The 17,820-nt window shown below is 37.5% G+C and overlaps 1 protein-coding gene across 1 annotated transcript in view; it reads left to right on the top strand.

Moving 5' to 3' along the window:
- Positions 1–17,820, top strand: part of ESCO2 (establishment of sister chromatid cohesion N-acetyltransferase 2) — a 20,970-nt gene that overhangs the window by 1,040 nt on the left and 2,110 nt on the right. The window contains exons 2-9 of the mRNA XM_006764835.1: positions 5–254; positions 2,538–2,637; positions 5,345–5,402; positions 8,119–8,242; positions 10,185–10,316; positions 11,171–11,260; positions 12,136–12,279; positions 14,380–14,555. Coding sequence (XP_006764898.1) covers positions 5–254; positions 2,538–2,637; positions 5,345–5,402; positions 8,119–8,242; positions 10,185–10,316; positions 11,171–11,260; positions 12,136–12,279; positions 14,380–14,555 — 1,074 coding nt within the window. The remainder of the gene's footprint in view (positions 1–4; positions 255–2,537; positions 2,638–5,344; positions 5,403–8,118; positions 8,243–10,184; positions 10,317–11,170; positions 11,261–12,135; positions 12,280–14,379; positions 14,556–17,820) is intronic.

The raw sequence follows: 17,820 nt of genomic DNA, 5'->3' as shown, positions 1-17,820 counted from the left end.
GAAGCCTCCAGGGTGGGGCAGCATTTTTTGTTAGGAAAAAATCCTCTCTTAGAAAATTGTCTCTGGAAAACAAGCCATTACTGGGACTCAACCAAGAGAATAAATCAGAAGTGATTAAAGATTCTGATGTAGAGACAGTCAATGAAAGAAAAAGTTTTGAGACAAGGCAAGTGCCACAGTGCTTGTTGCTAGAAAAGGAACTGAACATTGAGCTGCTGGGTATAAGAAATAAAAATGAAGAGAAATTAATAAAGGTAAAGAAAACGAAACATTTTAAAAACTAACAAAACTATATACATATAGCAAAGCTTCAATATACATACTATATATGTAACATAATTGAACAAAATGTTATTTTCTTTGTAGTCTGAAGGACTGCTTTTGTGAAACCAAATAGTATAGTTTAATCACTAAAGAATTTAGAGGCAGGATGGAAAGAGGACATTTCTCCCTTTTGGGCTTAAGGAAGCCTACCAACATTTCCTTGGCATTAAGGTATACATTTTATTAAATTTCCTCATGACGAAACTAAAGTCCAGAGAAGCTTAACATCTTTTATTTGATAGTGTTTTTAGAAAGTAGAAATAACAAAATTCATGTAGGAGGTTTCCAGCGTGTGAGCATATGGTTTTTGTTTTAGCTTATTTAAAGTACTAGATTCTAGAAAATTTAGAGATCACAGAAGATGATCTCTTGGGGATGGTCACTGTTAACATATAGCTAGTTGGATTTTTGTTTATTTTATGTAGTATGTTTTCATGGTTGCCATTCTATGCTTTTTGATCTTGCTCATAAATTGAACACAGCTAGCCCAGACTAGTGTTGTCTGATAGAAATAAAATACCAGCTGCATGTAATTTAAAATTTTTTATGGCCACATTAAAAAGTTTTTTTTAAAAATGTGTAGCCTAATATATATAGGTATGTGTGTGTATATATATATATATATATTTATTTTTAATATATTTTTATTGATTATATAGAGAACAAGAGAAGCATACATATGTATGTATATATATTTTTAAATATATTTTTATTGATTTTAGAGAGGAAGGGAGAGGAAGAAAGAGATAGAAACATTAATGATGAGAGAGAATCATTGTGATTGGCTGCCTCCTGCACACCCACTTTTGGGGATCAAGCCTGCAACCCGGGCACCCTGATCTGGTTCATAGGTCGACGCTCAACCACTGAGCCACAACAGCCAGGCCAAAAACCTATATCTTGATGGGAGTTTTGAGTTTAAGTTACATAGGTATATAAGTTTATCAAAACTCATCAAACTGTATACTTTATATCTGTGCACTTCACTGTATATAAAGTGCCTAAATTTTTAAAAACTGGGGGGGACCGTTCAAACTAAAATTAATTCTCAATCCAGCAAAACAAAGTGGAGCACCCAGTCATCTCCTAGTTAGTATTCTCTATATCTGTTTGGCAGAGTGACATGGCAAATTCTCTGAATGCTCTTTTCTGCTTTATTCTCTGAACATCATCTTAAAGGGCTGGATATTGGATTCTATCTAGTTGTCATCAGTCTGAGAAGCTGCACCTTTATGCATCTTAAATTTGTAGAACTAGGCTCTCCTCTCAGGATTTTGCTAAATACCCACTAGTATTCATTTCTACTAGCTAGGGGTGAATCCTGCTTTCCCACTTGGGTTAAAACCTTTCCCCAGCTCATTATGGAGCCCTACAAAATGGCAAACTGATGGATTGTCCCATCTCTACTGTGATATGGTCTTGTAAAGCAGTTCTACTTCAAGCAAAAGTTTTTTTCCTTTTCCCCAAACTATATATTTTCTAAGTCTCACCAAACTATAGTGTTAGTAAAATTTGTCAGAATTTTTTTCTAATTTGCTTTTTCCACTTCCCAGCTTCTGCCCAAAAAGTGGAGTTAGAAGCCTCCCCAACTACTCCAGAAAGTTCTTTTTCTTTCGTTTGCTGCCTGTTTTTAAACCTTATGACAAAAGGTCCCTTTCCAGTTTGGTGGCTACTGGGGAAATTTGCCATTTTCACTAATTTTTGTTTTTGTTCAATTACAGAAAGGATGTTCAATCAGCTTAAGTCTGCCATCTTTTTCAGGATTATAATTTATTTTTGATAGGATGACAACTTACAGACTTGTCTTTTAACTTTTTTGTTTTTAAATTGATTTGAGAGAGAGAGAAGGAGGGAGAGAAACATCATTGAGAGAGAAAATATCAATTGGCTACTTCCTGCATGCCCCCAACCTGGGCATGTGCTCTGACTGGGAATCCAACCAGCAACCTCTCAGTGCATGGAATGATGCTCAACTAACTGAGCCACACCGGCCCAGGCCACACTGTCTTTTAAAAGGTTATGTGCACTTAGTAAGTATACAGGAAATTCTCCTTAAAATAGGATGAAAATTGAGAATTTAAAATCATGTTATAAAGTAAGTAATTCATAATAAACTAGATACTTTGTTTTAGAAATATCTATTGGAATTCATTCAATATAAGTGGAAACTGATTAAGAATTACAAGTTTTCTTAAATTTTACCTATTCATTAGCTCCAGGATTCATCGAGTGAAGTAGTTTCTTCGAGGGAGTATAAACCTGAAGAAAATAAGTGTTTTTCTTCAGGAGATTCTCACAGTGAAAACAAGGCAGGTAAGAGAAAACGTCTCTTCTCAAAATGAGTTTATTAACTAATGATAATACTTCATTACATGTATCAATATAAAATCATATACAATAATGTGTTTTTTAATATATATATATATATCAGTATGTGTGCCTGCGTTTGTATCTTTGTGTTTATTTTGGTGACACTATTTTATGTGATGAGCAATGCAGTGAATTTTGTTTGGGGGTTTGTTTGTTGTTTGTTTTCTAATGCAGTGCATTTTAAAAAGGAGGAGACAAGAAGGCCTTAAGACTGGAACTTAAGACAAAATATTGATGTTTAATTGGTCTATGGCAGGTGTGGGCAACCCCTGGCACGCGTGCCAAACATGGCATGCCAGTAACTTTTGCTGGCACGCGAAACCCTCTCATATAATCTTACATTTACAAATTTTTCTTAATATCAACTTTTTTATTTTTCAGATAAATTCAGTGTAGGTGCATCTTAGATAAATAAATAATTTTACATAGCATGTATACATTAAAAAAGAAATGTATTTTTCATCATCATATACTGTATTTTTGTCGCTCGAATGAATTTTATTATTTCTTCAACGTTCTTCACATACGTACACCTTAAGAGATATCAAGTAGGCATAACATGTTCTCAAAAAATTAGGGTTGGCACGCAGAAGAATTTTGAGTCAGAGATTTTGCTGGTTTTGGCACTCACTCACAAAAACGTTGCCCACCCCCTGGTCTATGGGCATTGGCCAAGTTACTTTAAACACCCTAGAGCTAGGTGTTTTCATACCTACCCTACCTATCTTTTACCCTATTAAATAATTGGAAAGACTAAAAACAATTTATGCTATAGATTTGATCAAAGCCCAGATGTAAGTGGAATTTACTAAGCCATGGAAAGGACACTGAATCGAGCATCAGGAACCTTGAGATTTTGTCTAGGTCTGCCACTAATTAACTGTGTGATCTAGAGAAGAGATCTCTAAAGTAAGGGGTTAGTCATAATTTGTAAATTCCTCTTCATTCTGAAATTCTGTTATTAACTTATGGTGTCATTGTTCAATTAAATAGTGTTTACTAAACTATGAATTTATAAAGAGGTTAATTAACATTCTATTTATAGATTCTTGATAACTTCATTAGTTATATTTATAAATTGAGGGAATTAAATTCTAGGAGTAGACATACTGATTATATATGGTGAGAAACTAGCTCATAGGAAGAAAACAAAAAAATATATAAAAACTAAAAGCATAATCTAGAACAATAACCCTTATAAGGACCTAATTTTATTTATATATGAACTTTAGGCCCAGTGCACGGATTCTTGCACCGGTGGGGTCCCTCAGCCTGGCCTGTGGGGATTGGGCTGAAACCAGCTCTCCAACATCCCCCGAGGGATCCCGGATTGCAAAAGGGTGCAGGCCAGGCTGAAGGACCCCACCAGTTCATGATCAGGGCCAGGGAAGGACCGCAGGAGGGCTCCAGGGTGTGTCTAGCCGTAGCGTCCAATCCCGATCAGCTGGACCCCAGCAGCAAGCCAACCTACCAATTGGAATGTCTACCCTGTTGGTCAGTGTGTGTCATAGCGACTGGTTGAATGGTGGAATGGTCAGACACTTAGCATATTAGGCTTTTATTATATAGGATATAATTTTATAAATACCTATTTCTATAAATATTTGTATGTAATGATTGTTCATAATGGTAATAGCTAATATTACTGGATGCTGAATATGTACCAGGCAGTGCTAAGTATTTAGTATGCATTATGTTTGACCAAGGTTGTGTTATCACTGATACAATGGAACATGTAACAGAAAAATAATGGCTTTCTATTTACAGTAGTTATAAAAAAATTTTTATGTTTATTTCCCATGTATATCTTTATTGAACTGTCTATTCAGATCTTTTGCCCATTTTGAATTGGACTATTTTCTTATTGTTGAGTTGTAAGAGGTTTTTTTTTTGTATTCTGGATACAAGTCCTCGATCAGAAATAGGATTTTCTCCCAGTCTGTGGCTTGTCCTTTCATTTTCTTAAATAATATTTTGCAGAGCAAAATGTTTAAATTTTATAAATTCCAACTTAATTTTTCTTTCATCTATTGTGTTTTTGTGTAAAAACTTAGCACTAAACCCAGGTTCATGCAGATTTTTCTCTTATGTTTTCTTCTAGAAGTTTTATTGCTTCACATTTTACATTTAAATATGTGATCCATTTTGAGCATGGGTATACTAGTACAGTGGGGCCTTGACTTACGAGTTTAATTCGTTCCAACACTGAGCTCATTAAGGAGCTCATTAACTCAAATTACTCTGTCAACTCAAAGCAAAAAATCGGCAGAGAGATAGCTGGTATCTCAAAATACTCATTAATTGGGACACTCGTAAATCAAGGCCCCACTGTATATGTAAGTATAGTCATTCTTTTGCATATGGATGTTCAATTGTTCCAGCATTTGTTAACATTCCTTTCTCCATTGAAGTACCTTTGTCTTTTTGTAAGAAATCAGTTGATTTTATTTGCAGAGGTCTGTTTTTAGGCTCTCTATTTTGTTCCATTGATCTATTTGTCTATCTTTTTGCCAATATCATACTGTCTTGATTGCTCTTACATCTTAACTTAAGTAATGTATTTTGGTTTTATAAGCCTTTAAAATCTTAAGATATAAAGCTTTGTGTTTATTTTGTAATACAAATTATTGTCAACTTTTCCTTCTACCAGTTTCATCTGAATCCATTGTCTATCCCATCTTCAGTGCGTCTTCAGTCAATACAAAAAGGTAGGAATTGTTTTTATTTTAATGTTCTATGAGTATTCAATTATTAAAAGCCTGGTGCACGAATTCGTGCATGGGTGGGGTCAGGCCGGCCCTCCCCAGGCTGGTTGGCCGCCACAGTGTGCATCATAGCAACTAGTCCTTCCAGTTGTTCTGTAGTTCCAGTCGCTTGGCTTTTATGTATATAGATGAGTCCTATGGATCTTTTTCTTTCTTGTCCTATTTAATTTGGAGAGCAATTTTTCCTTTTCCACTAAGGAGAAATTAAGGATAGAAGATGAAATATCTTTTCATAGAAACTTCCTAAGAACCTGAGTTGAGAGAAGAAAAAAGATTTTTATGAGCTTGAGAGAAGAGAAAGGTCTTTATAATTGCTAACACTTTTATGTATAACCTGGCCCATAATAAGCAGTTTATATCCATTATCTCACTTAGTCCTCACAACGACCTAGAAGGAAGATGGAATTATCAATTACATTTTTTGCTGAGGAAACTTAGTCATTTAGCCACTGTTACACAGCTAATAGGTGGCAGAGCCAGGACTAGACTCCACATCTGAATCAAAGTCCATTAGGCTATATTGCCTTCCCTGGGTGACACTATATTAGTAATGGTTAATGTTTAATGAGCATTTACAACCTTATGTTGTAGGTACCATTATTATCCCCATTTTATAGATGAGAAACTCAGGCAAGAGGAGTAAGTAATTTGCAGCAGCTTGATAAACTCCAGCTGAAGCCCTATCCTGGTCAAAACTGAGTGGGATGTGGGGAGGCATGGATAGATGTGAGCATGGTAGGTGCAAAGTGCTAGAAAAGAAGTTTGTTATGGTCTGAACATCTTGCTAAGAAGCTTTGGTACTTCTCTTCCCATTTTATGATAAATAACTACAGGTATTGAGAAAGGCACTTCCTAGCTAAGTTCTCCTATTCTTAGGGGTTCCTCACCTTAAATCACCTGAGAGATTGGGTTGGGTGGACAGCTTTCCCTCTTCAAAGGCCATAGTCCTATTTTTTTCACCTTTCCCTTTTCTCAACTATGTCTTCCTTCATGACTGTTTCTTAAGCATTGAAATCTATCACAATTAGCTGGTAAAGGTGTGTAAACTAATTTAATCTGGCATAGGGAGATATTAGGATACTATTGGTTGAGTCATTTGAAATAGCTCTTTATGTAGGACCCAAAAGGTCAAATATCATCAGTTTCTTGTGGTTTAATCTATTACTTTAGGTAGACTACAGATTCTCTGGTTCACAGTTTCACATTCATTTTTTGTTTGTTTATTCTTTTATTTGGTGAACACTTATAGAGTACTATGTGATACTGAACGATACTGAGTTTTTAGAGCTGTGAAGATAAATAGTACATGGTCCTGCTACGATAACAGGAGGATAGGCATTTAAATGAGCACATATAATAAAGTGTTAAAATTGCTAAGATAGAAGTAAAGAGATTGCAGCTGTGCATGCTTGGATGGGAAACACTGAGTCACCTTAGCAAAGGTTGCATAAAGAAGAGGGTGTCAACAGCCTAGCCTAGTGTTTTCTATATACAGGTATTTACCATTAATAGCTTGTCAAATAGTTAAAGGGCATTATATCCAGCATTTAAATGGAATAATGCAGCTCTCGTAGTGTGCTTAGTGAAACATTTTTTTAGTTGTGTGTCTATTGGTCATGATGTAAAATATAATTCTTACAATAGGTTTGTGAAGTCACTGTGAAAGCCATTCTAATACAGTGATCATAAAACAGTTTGGCTTAGCTTAAAGCATTAGACAATTTTTTTCTCAGTGTTTCCTTATCACGTTTTTTTTTCTGTTTGAATCTCTTGCTTTAGGCACTTGGTTTGTTTCCTTGCCTATTTTCTCTTACCTCTACTCTAAGGCAAGGGTTACCAACTCAAATGCCTGCAGAGCCAGCCAGGCTGGGTGGAGACTGGAGCCAACTGGAGAATGCATGCCCATCTAAAAGAGCGTGTGTTGTGTAGATTGATAGTAGGTTCTTTGAAGAAATAGAGGTCTAGAGAGAGATCTTATAGTGTCTCTTGCAATGTTAGAAATATATAGTTTTAAGTGAAATCTCTAGATTTTTAAAATACTGGTAGCTCATCCAAAGCTTTCAACACCCTGGGAGTCATTCTAAACATATCTGCTAGCTGACTTTAGCCTGGGGCGGGGGCTTCAACCTGCAACCTCATACATTGTTTCCTAATGGGAAAAAGTTTCCTCAACATCTAGGAATTTGAGAACAAGTGCATGTATTCGCCTCAACCACTGCCCAAGTAAAAAGATGTTTATATGCTGATGGCTAACTTCCTGTGGACCAACCTGTAAGCTTTAATATTAGAGCGTACTTATTTGTGTGGTATTCCAGGAATTTCTATAGACCTACATGATGAAATATCCTAAGGCTTGATAAAGCAAACAAAATGTTAGTTTTTACAAGTGAAATCAAGTTACTAAGGGATCCTGAATATGTGCATCTGATAACGTAGATGAAAGTCCCTCGTGTTTGTAGTTATAAGATGAGGATTTGAGTTCCCACCATTCTTTACTAGTTACTTTACCCTGAGTAAATTACGAATCCTCTCTGAGTGGTTCTGAGGTTTCTCTTTGTTTCTGATATTATTACTTTATCAAGTTATTGTCTATAAAAAGCACTAAAAATTGTCAGGTGCTCTGCAGATTAAATAATGTTTATCAACTTTCTATTTTAAGATCTCTAGTTGGAGAACAGCCTTCTGCGGCATCCACCACACCTAACTTTCTGAAACAGACCAATACACAGAAAAGTATTAATGCCAGAGATGCAAACAAAGAAATGAAAAACCAGCTCATCATTGTGAGTAGATTCAAAACAAAGCCCCTCCTGTCCGTGGCTCTCACAAATAGAACCTGTTGTCTTAGCATAGTTAATATGGGTTATAGATATTCTGAGTTTGTAAATGCCAGCTTTGTTGTAGTGGCAGCACTTAAAGCTAGTCAAGTATATTTTCAAATTGATAGTGTTGGGCGAAACTAGTAATTGAGCAGAATGCTGGTGAGTGAGTTGTCTTCAGATTAGGAAGATTATTGTTGATGAGCAAAAGATTTAATGAAAATAGCTACATTGTATTAGACCTGGGTTTGGCAAATTGTGACCATTGGCCAAATCTGGACCATGGCCTTTGGACTTAAAATGGCTTTTACATTTTTAAAAGGTTGGGGAAAGGAAAAGAATATGTGACAAATCATGTGTGCTTTGTAAAGCATAAAATATTTACTATCTGGTTCTTTGCAAAAAAGTTTGCCAGGTCCTGTATTAGACTTTTCAGAACTTAGTATTTTCAGTAGCATTAAGCAAAGCCTTATTAGATAGAATGCAGGTTCATTAATGAGCCATGACATTGAATATTCCTGACTTCCCTATATATATTTGTTAATTTATCTGTGCTTTCCCTTAACTATTATGTATTGTATTTATTTTTATCAACTCCTGGGGAAAAGGATTTTTATATTCCTAAACACTTGTGGAAAAAAATACATAATGAATATAGAAGTCCTAAAATTTTTGCCCTTCCTCTTTGAAATAAGGCTTTTAGATCCCTATTTAAGAGCTTAATAAAGAAGTTTCCATTAATCTTAGCTATAAATTTTATGATTTAATCTTTTACTTCTTAGAACTATGGATCTATCTAGCTAAAGAATCTTGAGGTTTTTTTAATTCTTTTTTTTTTCTTTCGTTTGAATCTTGATTTTAAAAAATATATATATTTTTATTGATTTCAGAGAGGAAGGAAACGGGAGGAAGAGAGAGAAACATCAATGATGAGAGAGAATCATTGATCATCTGCCTCCTGCACACCCCGCACTGGTGTTCGAGCCTGCATTCCAGGCATGTACCCTGACCAGGAATCGAACCGTGATCTCCTGGTTCATAGGTTGATGCTCAACCACTAGCCACTCCAGCCAGGAGATTCTTTTTTTTTTTAATAACACTGTCCATTCCAAGAGATAATTCCATTTCTTTTATTAATTTACTACAGCCCAGTGCACATATTTGTGCACCTTGTAAGGAACTGTGGGTGGTGAGGCTGTGATGGGCACAGGGGCAGGTCTTGGCCCATCCTTCGTGCCCAGGCCTGGCCCCTCCCACCACAGCCCCTGGTCCTGTCTGCCGGCAGCCCCCTCCACTCACCCTCTGGCGGCACAGAGAGCGATTGGGGCCAGCACCATCAGTGGGTGCAAGTGACAGCTGCTGGCTCCGATCGCCCCTCAGGAGCAGAGGATGGTGAAGAAGCCCTAAGGGGCATTCGGGGCCAGCAGCCATTGCTCACACCCGCTGACAGCACCAAGCAATCAGGGCCAGCGCCAGGCTCGCCCTGATGACGGCGACCAGCACCCCACCTTGGTTTGGCGACCCCGCTCACTTGATCCACCATCCCACCATGGCCAACACCCGCCATGTTCCGAGCTCTGCCGCCTGCTGCTGATGCCCACCATGTTCCGCATGCGCCCCCCGGTGGTCAGTGCATGTCATAGTGACCGATTTTTCCGTTGTTCTGCTATTTGCTCTATTTGCATATTAGGGTTTTATATATATATATAGATATAGATTGCATTTTAAGGTCTTTTTCATTTTGTTTGGTGGGAGTGAGGAGGATATTATAACCAAGCTTTCACTTAGTATTTCACTTGTGCAAGCATAAAAGAAAAATAAGGGAAAAATTGAATGAGTGATTACATGTATTAAATGTAGATCTATTTGTAATATGTTTAGATGTGGCCTCCCCCTTCATTAACAGGACGCAGGTCAGAAACATTTTGGAGCCACCATGTGCAAGTCTTGTGGCATGATCTATACTGCCTCCAACCCTGAAGATGAACTGCAGCATGTTCAGCATCACCACAGATTTCTGGAGGGAATCAAATACACAGTAAGTCAAAAAATAGTCTTTCAATTTGTTCTAAAAGTAAAAGTGCTTTAAAAGATATATATTTTTTTTTTCGTAAATATTGAAACATCTGTATATCCATATATATTTCATCATCAACTGCAGTTTTGTTGTTCTTAATATTTGAGGCTGACAGTATTTAAAAGTTAACTTTTTTTTTTTAAAAAAAAGTGCCATTTTTAATTATCCTACTATAAGAGAAGTATTGTTCTAGGTTACGTGAATACCCTGTATTCTTATCTCTAGCTTTCTGAACAGGGCTGAACAGTCAACAAAATTAAAAGACTTGAGGATTGTCATCCCATTCCCCACCACCACCACCACCAACATTTTAATTTCTTCTTTATAGATAACCTTAGAAAACAACTTTTTTATGACTTATCCAGGATTTTTCTTTTCTGAGAGAAGTTTCTTTATCAAGCAATCAAGCAACTTTCTAGTCCAAATACATCCTATTTTGGGCCTTGTCTTTATGATTGATCCTGCTACTCAAATCATCCCCCCCACCCCCGTTTTTTTGTGGTAGTTCATACCTTCATAATATTTTTAGCCTGTTTTATTATCCTCCCCCCGCCACACTTTCCCACTCCTAATAATTTATTCTTTTCCAAGTTAGTAAGTATGATGGATCCTACACATTCCTATGAGGAGCACTTATTTGACTTTGCCTTGTTTCATAATAGATTACGTATATACATAGCTCCCAGTAGGATGTCAGCCCCTTGAGAACAAGCACTTTGTTTGGGGCATCTTTTATTTCCCTTCCCCCGTTTTATTTTGTTAGATTTTTTTCTTTCTTTTAAAATATCATTTACTCTTCTTTTTGTCTTCTCCAGGGCTGGAAAAGAGAACGTGTAGTAGCAGAGTTTTGGGATGGGAAAATTGTGTTGGTCCTGCCACATGATCCAAGCTATGCTATCAAAAAGGTATGGAACATTAGCTTTTTAATTGTTCTCCCATTTCCTCCATTTCCCCCACCAAGAAATCACATATGTTGAAGTGTGAACTACTTTTATTGATAGATAATCCACTTTGGTACACATGTAAGGATGATTTTCATACTAGTTCATACAAAACTAGCCTCAGAATTACAAGTAAAGGAATGGCAGTTGGAGATTAAAGACAGTAGCGTTAGCCCTAACCAGTTTGACGCAGTGGATATTATGTCAGCCCGCACATTGAAGGGTCCTGTGTTTGATTCCAGTCAAGGGCACATAACTCGGTTGCAGGCTCATCCCTGGCCCTTGTTGGGGTGAGTGCGGAGGCAACCAATGGATGACACATCGATGTTTCTCTCTGTCTTGCCTCCTCCCTTCCACTCTCTAAAAATCAATGGAAAAATATCCTCGGGTGAGGACTAACAACAACAAAAAAAGACAACTTTACCTTTATCTTCCACTTGTGAAAAACGTAAACTTATTGAGAGAAGAATGGCCCCAGAGTCTGTTTCTTATATTAGTTTTGCCTGTTTCTTGGGCTAGATGTTTAGCCCCAGTGAACAATGAATAAAACTGAAACAAAATCTGTTTTGGCATTTCCTACCTTTTCTCCCTCCCAGGAGTCTGGATGTCTTTCTCCTGAAAGTGATCTTTAAAATAGGTTCTTAGAAACCTGTTGTTTCCAAAATGGCAGATACATGCATCAATAATGAAATGATGGGGTGGAGCGTTGTAAATTTAGGAAATAGAGATAAAATTGGCTAAAATGATAGGAATCATAAATTTTGTATATATAATTACATATAGTTGCAATTATAATTTTTAAAACATATTCACCTCTTTTGATTTTTTTATGTCATTAGGCAGAAGAAGTGCAAGAGCTTGTCGATAATGAGTTGGGCTTTCAGCAAGTTGTTCCCAGATGTCCAAACAAAACCAAAACATTTCTCTTTATATCTGATGAAAAGAAAGTAGTTGGGTGTTTAATTGCAGAGCCTATCCAACAGGTATGTTATAAGTCTTTTAAATTATTGGCATAATTTGTGTCCAAAATAAAGTAGTTAGGAAAAGCCTCAATAAGTCTCAAGCATTTAAGACTACTACCATAAATAACATTTTTTCCTACTAAAACATTTTTGACCATATGAATAATTAAAGTTATTTATTTCTGTTAATATTTGATATTTTGCTCTATATAAACAGGGTAAGTCAATCTTATGTTCATGTAGTCATTTCTTTACCCGGCCTTTAAACTATGGTGATTCAGAGCCCAGTTATTGAATATTGGCTTATTGCAAAAGTCATGATTTGTCCCTTAACTAGAATCTATTTTAGGTACTAATTAGCAATGTTCTAGAAAAGGTGTTGGCAAACTTGCCTGTAAGCCAAATATGGCTGTCACCTACTTTTATAATTAAAGTTTTATTGGAACATAACCATGCTCATTCATTTCTGTATTATCTGTGGTTGCTTTTTTGCTACAATGGCAGGGTAGAATGGGTGCAAAGAGCCTAAAATATAATTTGGCCCCTCACAGGAACAATTTGTTAACCCTTATTCTATAACTAGAGGCCTAGTGCACAAAATTTGTGCATGGGTACAGTCCCTAGGCCTGGCCTGTGATCAGGGCCATCTTCCCCAGCTGTCGACAGGCGATCAGAACCTGCCAGCCAGGGGAAGGAACTGAGAGGTTGGCTGGCAGGCCCCCATCGGGTGATCGGGGCCTACAGGCTGAGGGCAGCTCCTGCATTTAGCGTCTGCCCCCTGGTGGTCAGGGCGTGTCATAGCGACCGGTTGTTCCGCCATTTGGTCAATTTGCATATTACCCTTTTATCTACACTAATAAAAGAGAAAGATGCAAATTGATTGTGCCTTCATGACGCCCACCAGCCAACCAGGAGTGAGTATGCAAATTAACCCAACAAAAATGGGTTAATTTGCATATACAGGCGCCAAGCAGCCAGGCGGGACGCTTGCATCATTGCCATGGTGATAATGCAGGCGTCCCACACTGCCCCAGCTGCTCCGGGACTCTGGGCAGCGTGGGAAAGTGGAAAGGCGGCTCCAGGCCAGAGCAAAGGTGGTGCCAGCAGCCAGGGGAAGGAAGGCCCATTCCTGCACGAATCTTTGTGCATTGGGCCTCTAGTTATATAGAATAGAGAGAGTAGTTTTTGCCTTCAAGGAGCTTACAGGGTAATCTTTAGCTAGAGATTTATAGTTGAAATGTGTTCTTACCTGACTCTATCATATTGCACACTTATGTCTCCTTCCTTTTAAAAATACTTATCTCAATACATCTTGAAATGAAACTGGCATAAATTTATCTTATACTTTCTGGTGGAGGGAAAAGCTGGTATGGTTATAAAGAGGTAGCAAGAGGGAGAATTTGTGATGATGCAATCAATACCTCTGTATTTTGAGTGTGGTGGTGGTTAAATAAATAATGATAGAAAGTAGTGAGTGGTCATGAAAGTATGCACATACATTATACCCATGTTTTCTTGCTTTTGGGATTGTATCATAGTTATGGAACAGTTTCCTTGGGGAAAACTATCCTAGTTTTCAACTTCCTGTGAATCTATAATTATTTCAAAATACAAAGTTTTCTTAAAAAACCTTACATGCCACCCAGCTAGTGTGGTTCAGTGGTTGAGCATCAACCTATGAACTAGGAGGTCATGGTTCAATTCCTGGTCAGGGCACATGACCGGGGTTGTGGGCTCCATCCCCAGTAGGTGGCATGCAGGAGACAGCTGATCAATGTTTCTATTTCCCTCCCCTTTTCTCTCTGAAATCAATAAAAGTATTTTTTTAAATAAATAAACCTTAGCTGCCAACCAAATTTCATAGTTAACATGTAAAAATCTCCTTTGTGTTACCAGTTTTTAAAATATCATATATACAGTTTAGGCTGGAGAGAATGAAATTTCAAGCATTGTGTGGCTAAAAGAACAAGTATTCCATAAATATGAACGAATTTTAACATTTTTGGTGAAGGTATAGGAAGGATAATTCTAAATTCTTAAGTTTTGTTTAAGGAATGGTTTTTTAAAAAGAAATGTGAACTTATCTATATTAACTCTAGGTGCTTCGATATATCATTACAGGCCTTCCGTGTCCTGTCTGAACCAACTAGTCCAGAATCCCCAAGCTCTAAAGAATGTCATAGGGCTTGGCGATGTTCAAATGTACCAGTACCTGCAGTCTGTGGAATAAGTAGGATCTGGGTCTTCAGATTTAAGAGAAGAAAGCGCATTGCAAGACGACTGGTAGATACGCTCAGGTAAGAAATAAAATAAAATGGGTTTAGACCCAGATTAGCTTTCCTAGAACCTTTTCTGGCTCATGACCCAAAGAGATGTTGATAAAACACCTCTATATAAATTCTATCCAAGTCAGGCTAAGTAAGATAAGTGCTGGCAATGAAAAAAATATACTCAAGTTTAGGCACATTCCAGGTCTAAAACATTCTAACCCAGTGCTTTCAAACTACCTGCTGTGAAGTTTGTTATAGACCAACACTTTAATAAAAGAAAATTAAGATGAATTGCTAGAAAATTAAATAGAAAAAACAAAAATAAAGGAAAATGCCCTAATTTTACTTAATTCAACAGATGTAAAATTAGCATTTCAATAAATATATTTAACATAGTTAAATATTAAAAAAAAGAAAATTTTAAAAAGAAAAAATAAAATAAAACGAAGAAAATAGAGGTTTAAAAAAAGAATTACAGGGGTCAACCTGAGGAGGGGCAGTGAAGGATTAAAGAAAACAGACAAGAGAATACAGTTGGGGCCAGGTAGGATCACTGTGCCTGGATGAGGAAACAGTGACAGCCTGTAAGCTGAAGCTTTATTTTATAGTCAGAGCACACAAAGCAAAACAAGGGCAAGATGTTTACACTGTTCTTGTGAATTTCAAATCTGCTTCTTTCCTGTTGTTGCCATTCTCTGAACTCTTTCAAGCCTTGTTTTGACAGCATTTGCTGCACACAATCCCCTCAACCCCCCGGGCAGCCCACATCCCTTAGCTACCTAGGACTTCAGGGTCGGACTATAAGGTCAAACTTACAGCCATCGCCTTTTGGCTATAATTGTGCTGGGAGGGCTTTGCCCTCTAAGCTGGGACTTGTATGTGGCTTTGTCACAAGTCAGTCCGAGGCTTGAACCTGTCTAAATGCTATAGCCGCTCTCCACATTGTACATGTCCATTGATAGTGTCTAAGTAATTCTTACTATAACTCATAAGTATAACTAATGTAGAAGCAAATTAGTAAGACAACCCACAGAATGGGAGAAAATATTTGCAAATAATTTACCTAATAAGGGTCAATTACATCCAGAATAAAAGAACTCCTTTAATCCTATATAATAAAAGGCTAATATGCAAATTAACCAAAGTCAGAACAATTGGTTGCTATAACCAAAAGGTGGAACAATTGACCACCAGGAGGCAGATGCTCAATGCAGGAGCTGCCCCTTGGTGGTTAGTGGGAGAGCACCACCCAGCCAGAAGCCAGGCTCATGGCTGGCGAGTGCAGCACTAGTGGCAGGAGCCTCTCCCACCTCTGCAACGGTGCTAAGGACCCCTTGGGGGATGTCCGCCTGACGGGGGATGTCTGCCTGATGGCAGGGAGCAGGCCTAAGCCAGCAGGCAGACATCCCGTGAGGGGTCCGAGACTGTGAGAGGGCATAGATAGGGCTGAGGTACTGCCCTCCCACCGCCACTCCCCAGGGCACGAATGTCATGCACCAGGCCTCTAGTACAATAATAAAAGACATAACCCAATTTAAAAATGGGCAGGATTTCAATAGAAATTTCTTCAAAGAAATACAAATGGCTGATAAACACATGAAAATATGCTCAACAGAATGAGCTATCCAAACCAAATCACAAATTAAAACCATAAGATTCCACTTCATATCCACTAGGATGACTAATCATAAAGAGAAAATAAGTGTTGGTGAGGATGTGGAAGAAATTGGAATCTTTGCACGATGCTATAGGAATGTAAAATGGCGCAGCAGCTGTGGAATGCAGTCTAGCAGTTTCTCAGAAATAAACTGTTACCATATGACCCAGCAATTGTACAAATAGCTATATATGCAAAAGAAAGGATAAGTCCACACAAAAACTGGTATATGAGTGTTCATAACAGCATTATTCTTAGTAGCCACAAAAGCAAACAACCCAGTTCATGATTAATGGATAAATATAATGTGTTATATCCATACAGTAATATAGTAAGACTAGAGGCCCGATGCACGAAATTCATGCAAGGGGCTCAGCTCTCACAGCCCCTGCTGCCTCGGCTTCATCCAGACAGTAGTCCGGACAGTCGTTCTGCTCTTCAGTCTAATTAGCATATTAGCTCTTTATTATATAAGATATTATTTAGCCACAAAAAGAAATGGAGTACAAGACATACTACAATATGGATGAACCTTGAAAACATTATGCTAACTGAAATAAGTCAGTCATAAGAGTCCCCATATTGTATGACTCCACTTAAAGAAATATCCAGAATAGGCAAATTCATTGATAGAAAGTAGGTTGGTAGTTTCCAGGCACTGAGAGACAGGTGAATGGAGAGTGACTGCTAATGGGTACAGAGGTTTTTTGGGGGGTTAATGAAAGTGTTCTGGAATTAGATATTGGTGATGGTTGCACAGTTTTGTGACTACTACTAAAAAACAACTGAATTATATACTTTAAAAGATTGAGTCTTATGGTATATGAATCATATCTCAAAACTAAATTAGTGACTCTCCATTTTAAACTTCGCTGTGTTAACACTGCATATTGATACTTAAAGTTTCTAATGTGACAAATGAGTTTATTTCTTGTTCACATTAATTTACCTAGTCTAGGTTGGTAAGTGAGCTTCATAACACTTCTGTCAACTTCTATACTTAATAACAGATTACAAACCAGTGACCGACTGCACCTTAACCAAACCAAGAACCACACTTTGAGTAGCACTATTCTAGCCTTTTGAGTTATAGCACCAAAGACAACTGTGGGGATGCAATCTTTGGCCATAATCCTGCCCACCCATAAAGGGAGCATTGAGAAAAACGTGTCTGTAGAGATTTTTATTGGATAGTTAATTATGAAATACCTCTATTTTCTATACTTTATATTAAGAGCTATATAAATTTGACATGAGAAATAGCAGTATCTGAGCTACTTCCAGCAGACAGTATTCTAGTGTTTCTCAGACTTGAAAGTGCATATGAATCACCTGGGATCTTATTAAAATGCAGGTGTGGTTCAGTAGGTCAGGGTGGGGCCTGAGATTCTGTATTCCTAGTAAGCTCTCAGGTGATGCTGAATGTTGCTGGTCTATAGATCATACTTTGAGTACTAAGGCATCTCTAAGCAATAACAAATGAGAATTAAGTTGCCTTCAAAGGAAAAAAAAACACATTCATTTGAGAACGTATCTGTCTTTTCTCACACATCTGAGTTGAAGGTACAAGTAACATAATTGACAGAACATCCTGTATATGAGGAGACAGGTTGAATTGTCTCTTGTCTATATAGG

The sequence above is a fragment of the Myotis davidii genome, unplaced genomic scaffold (genome assembly GCF_000327345.1).
Source record: "Myotis davidii unplaced genomic scaffold, ASM32734v1 scaffold198, whole genome shotgun sequence".
Lineage (NCBI taxonomy): Eukaryota > Metazoa > Chordata > Mammalia > Chiroptera > Vespertilionidae > Myotis > Myotis davidii.
The sequence above is the reverse complement of the archived record's forward strand: the minus strand, read 5'-3'. Positions and strand labels throughout refer to the sequence as shown.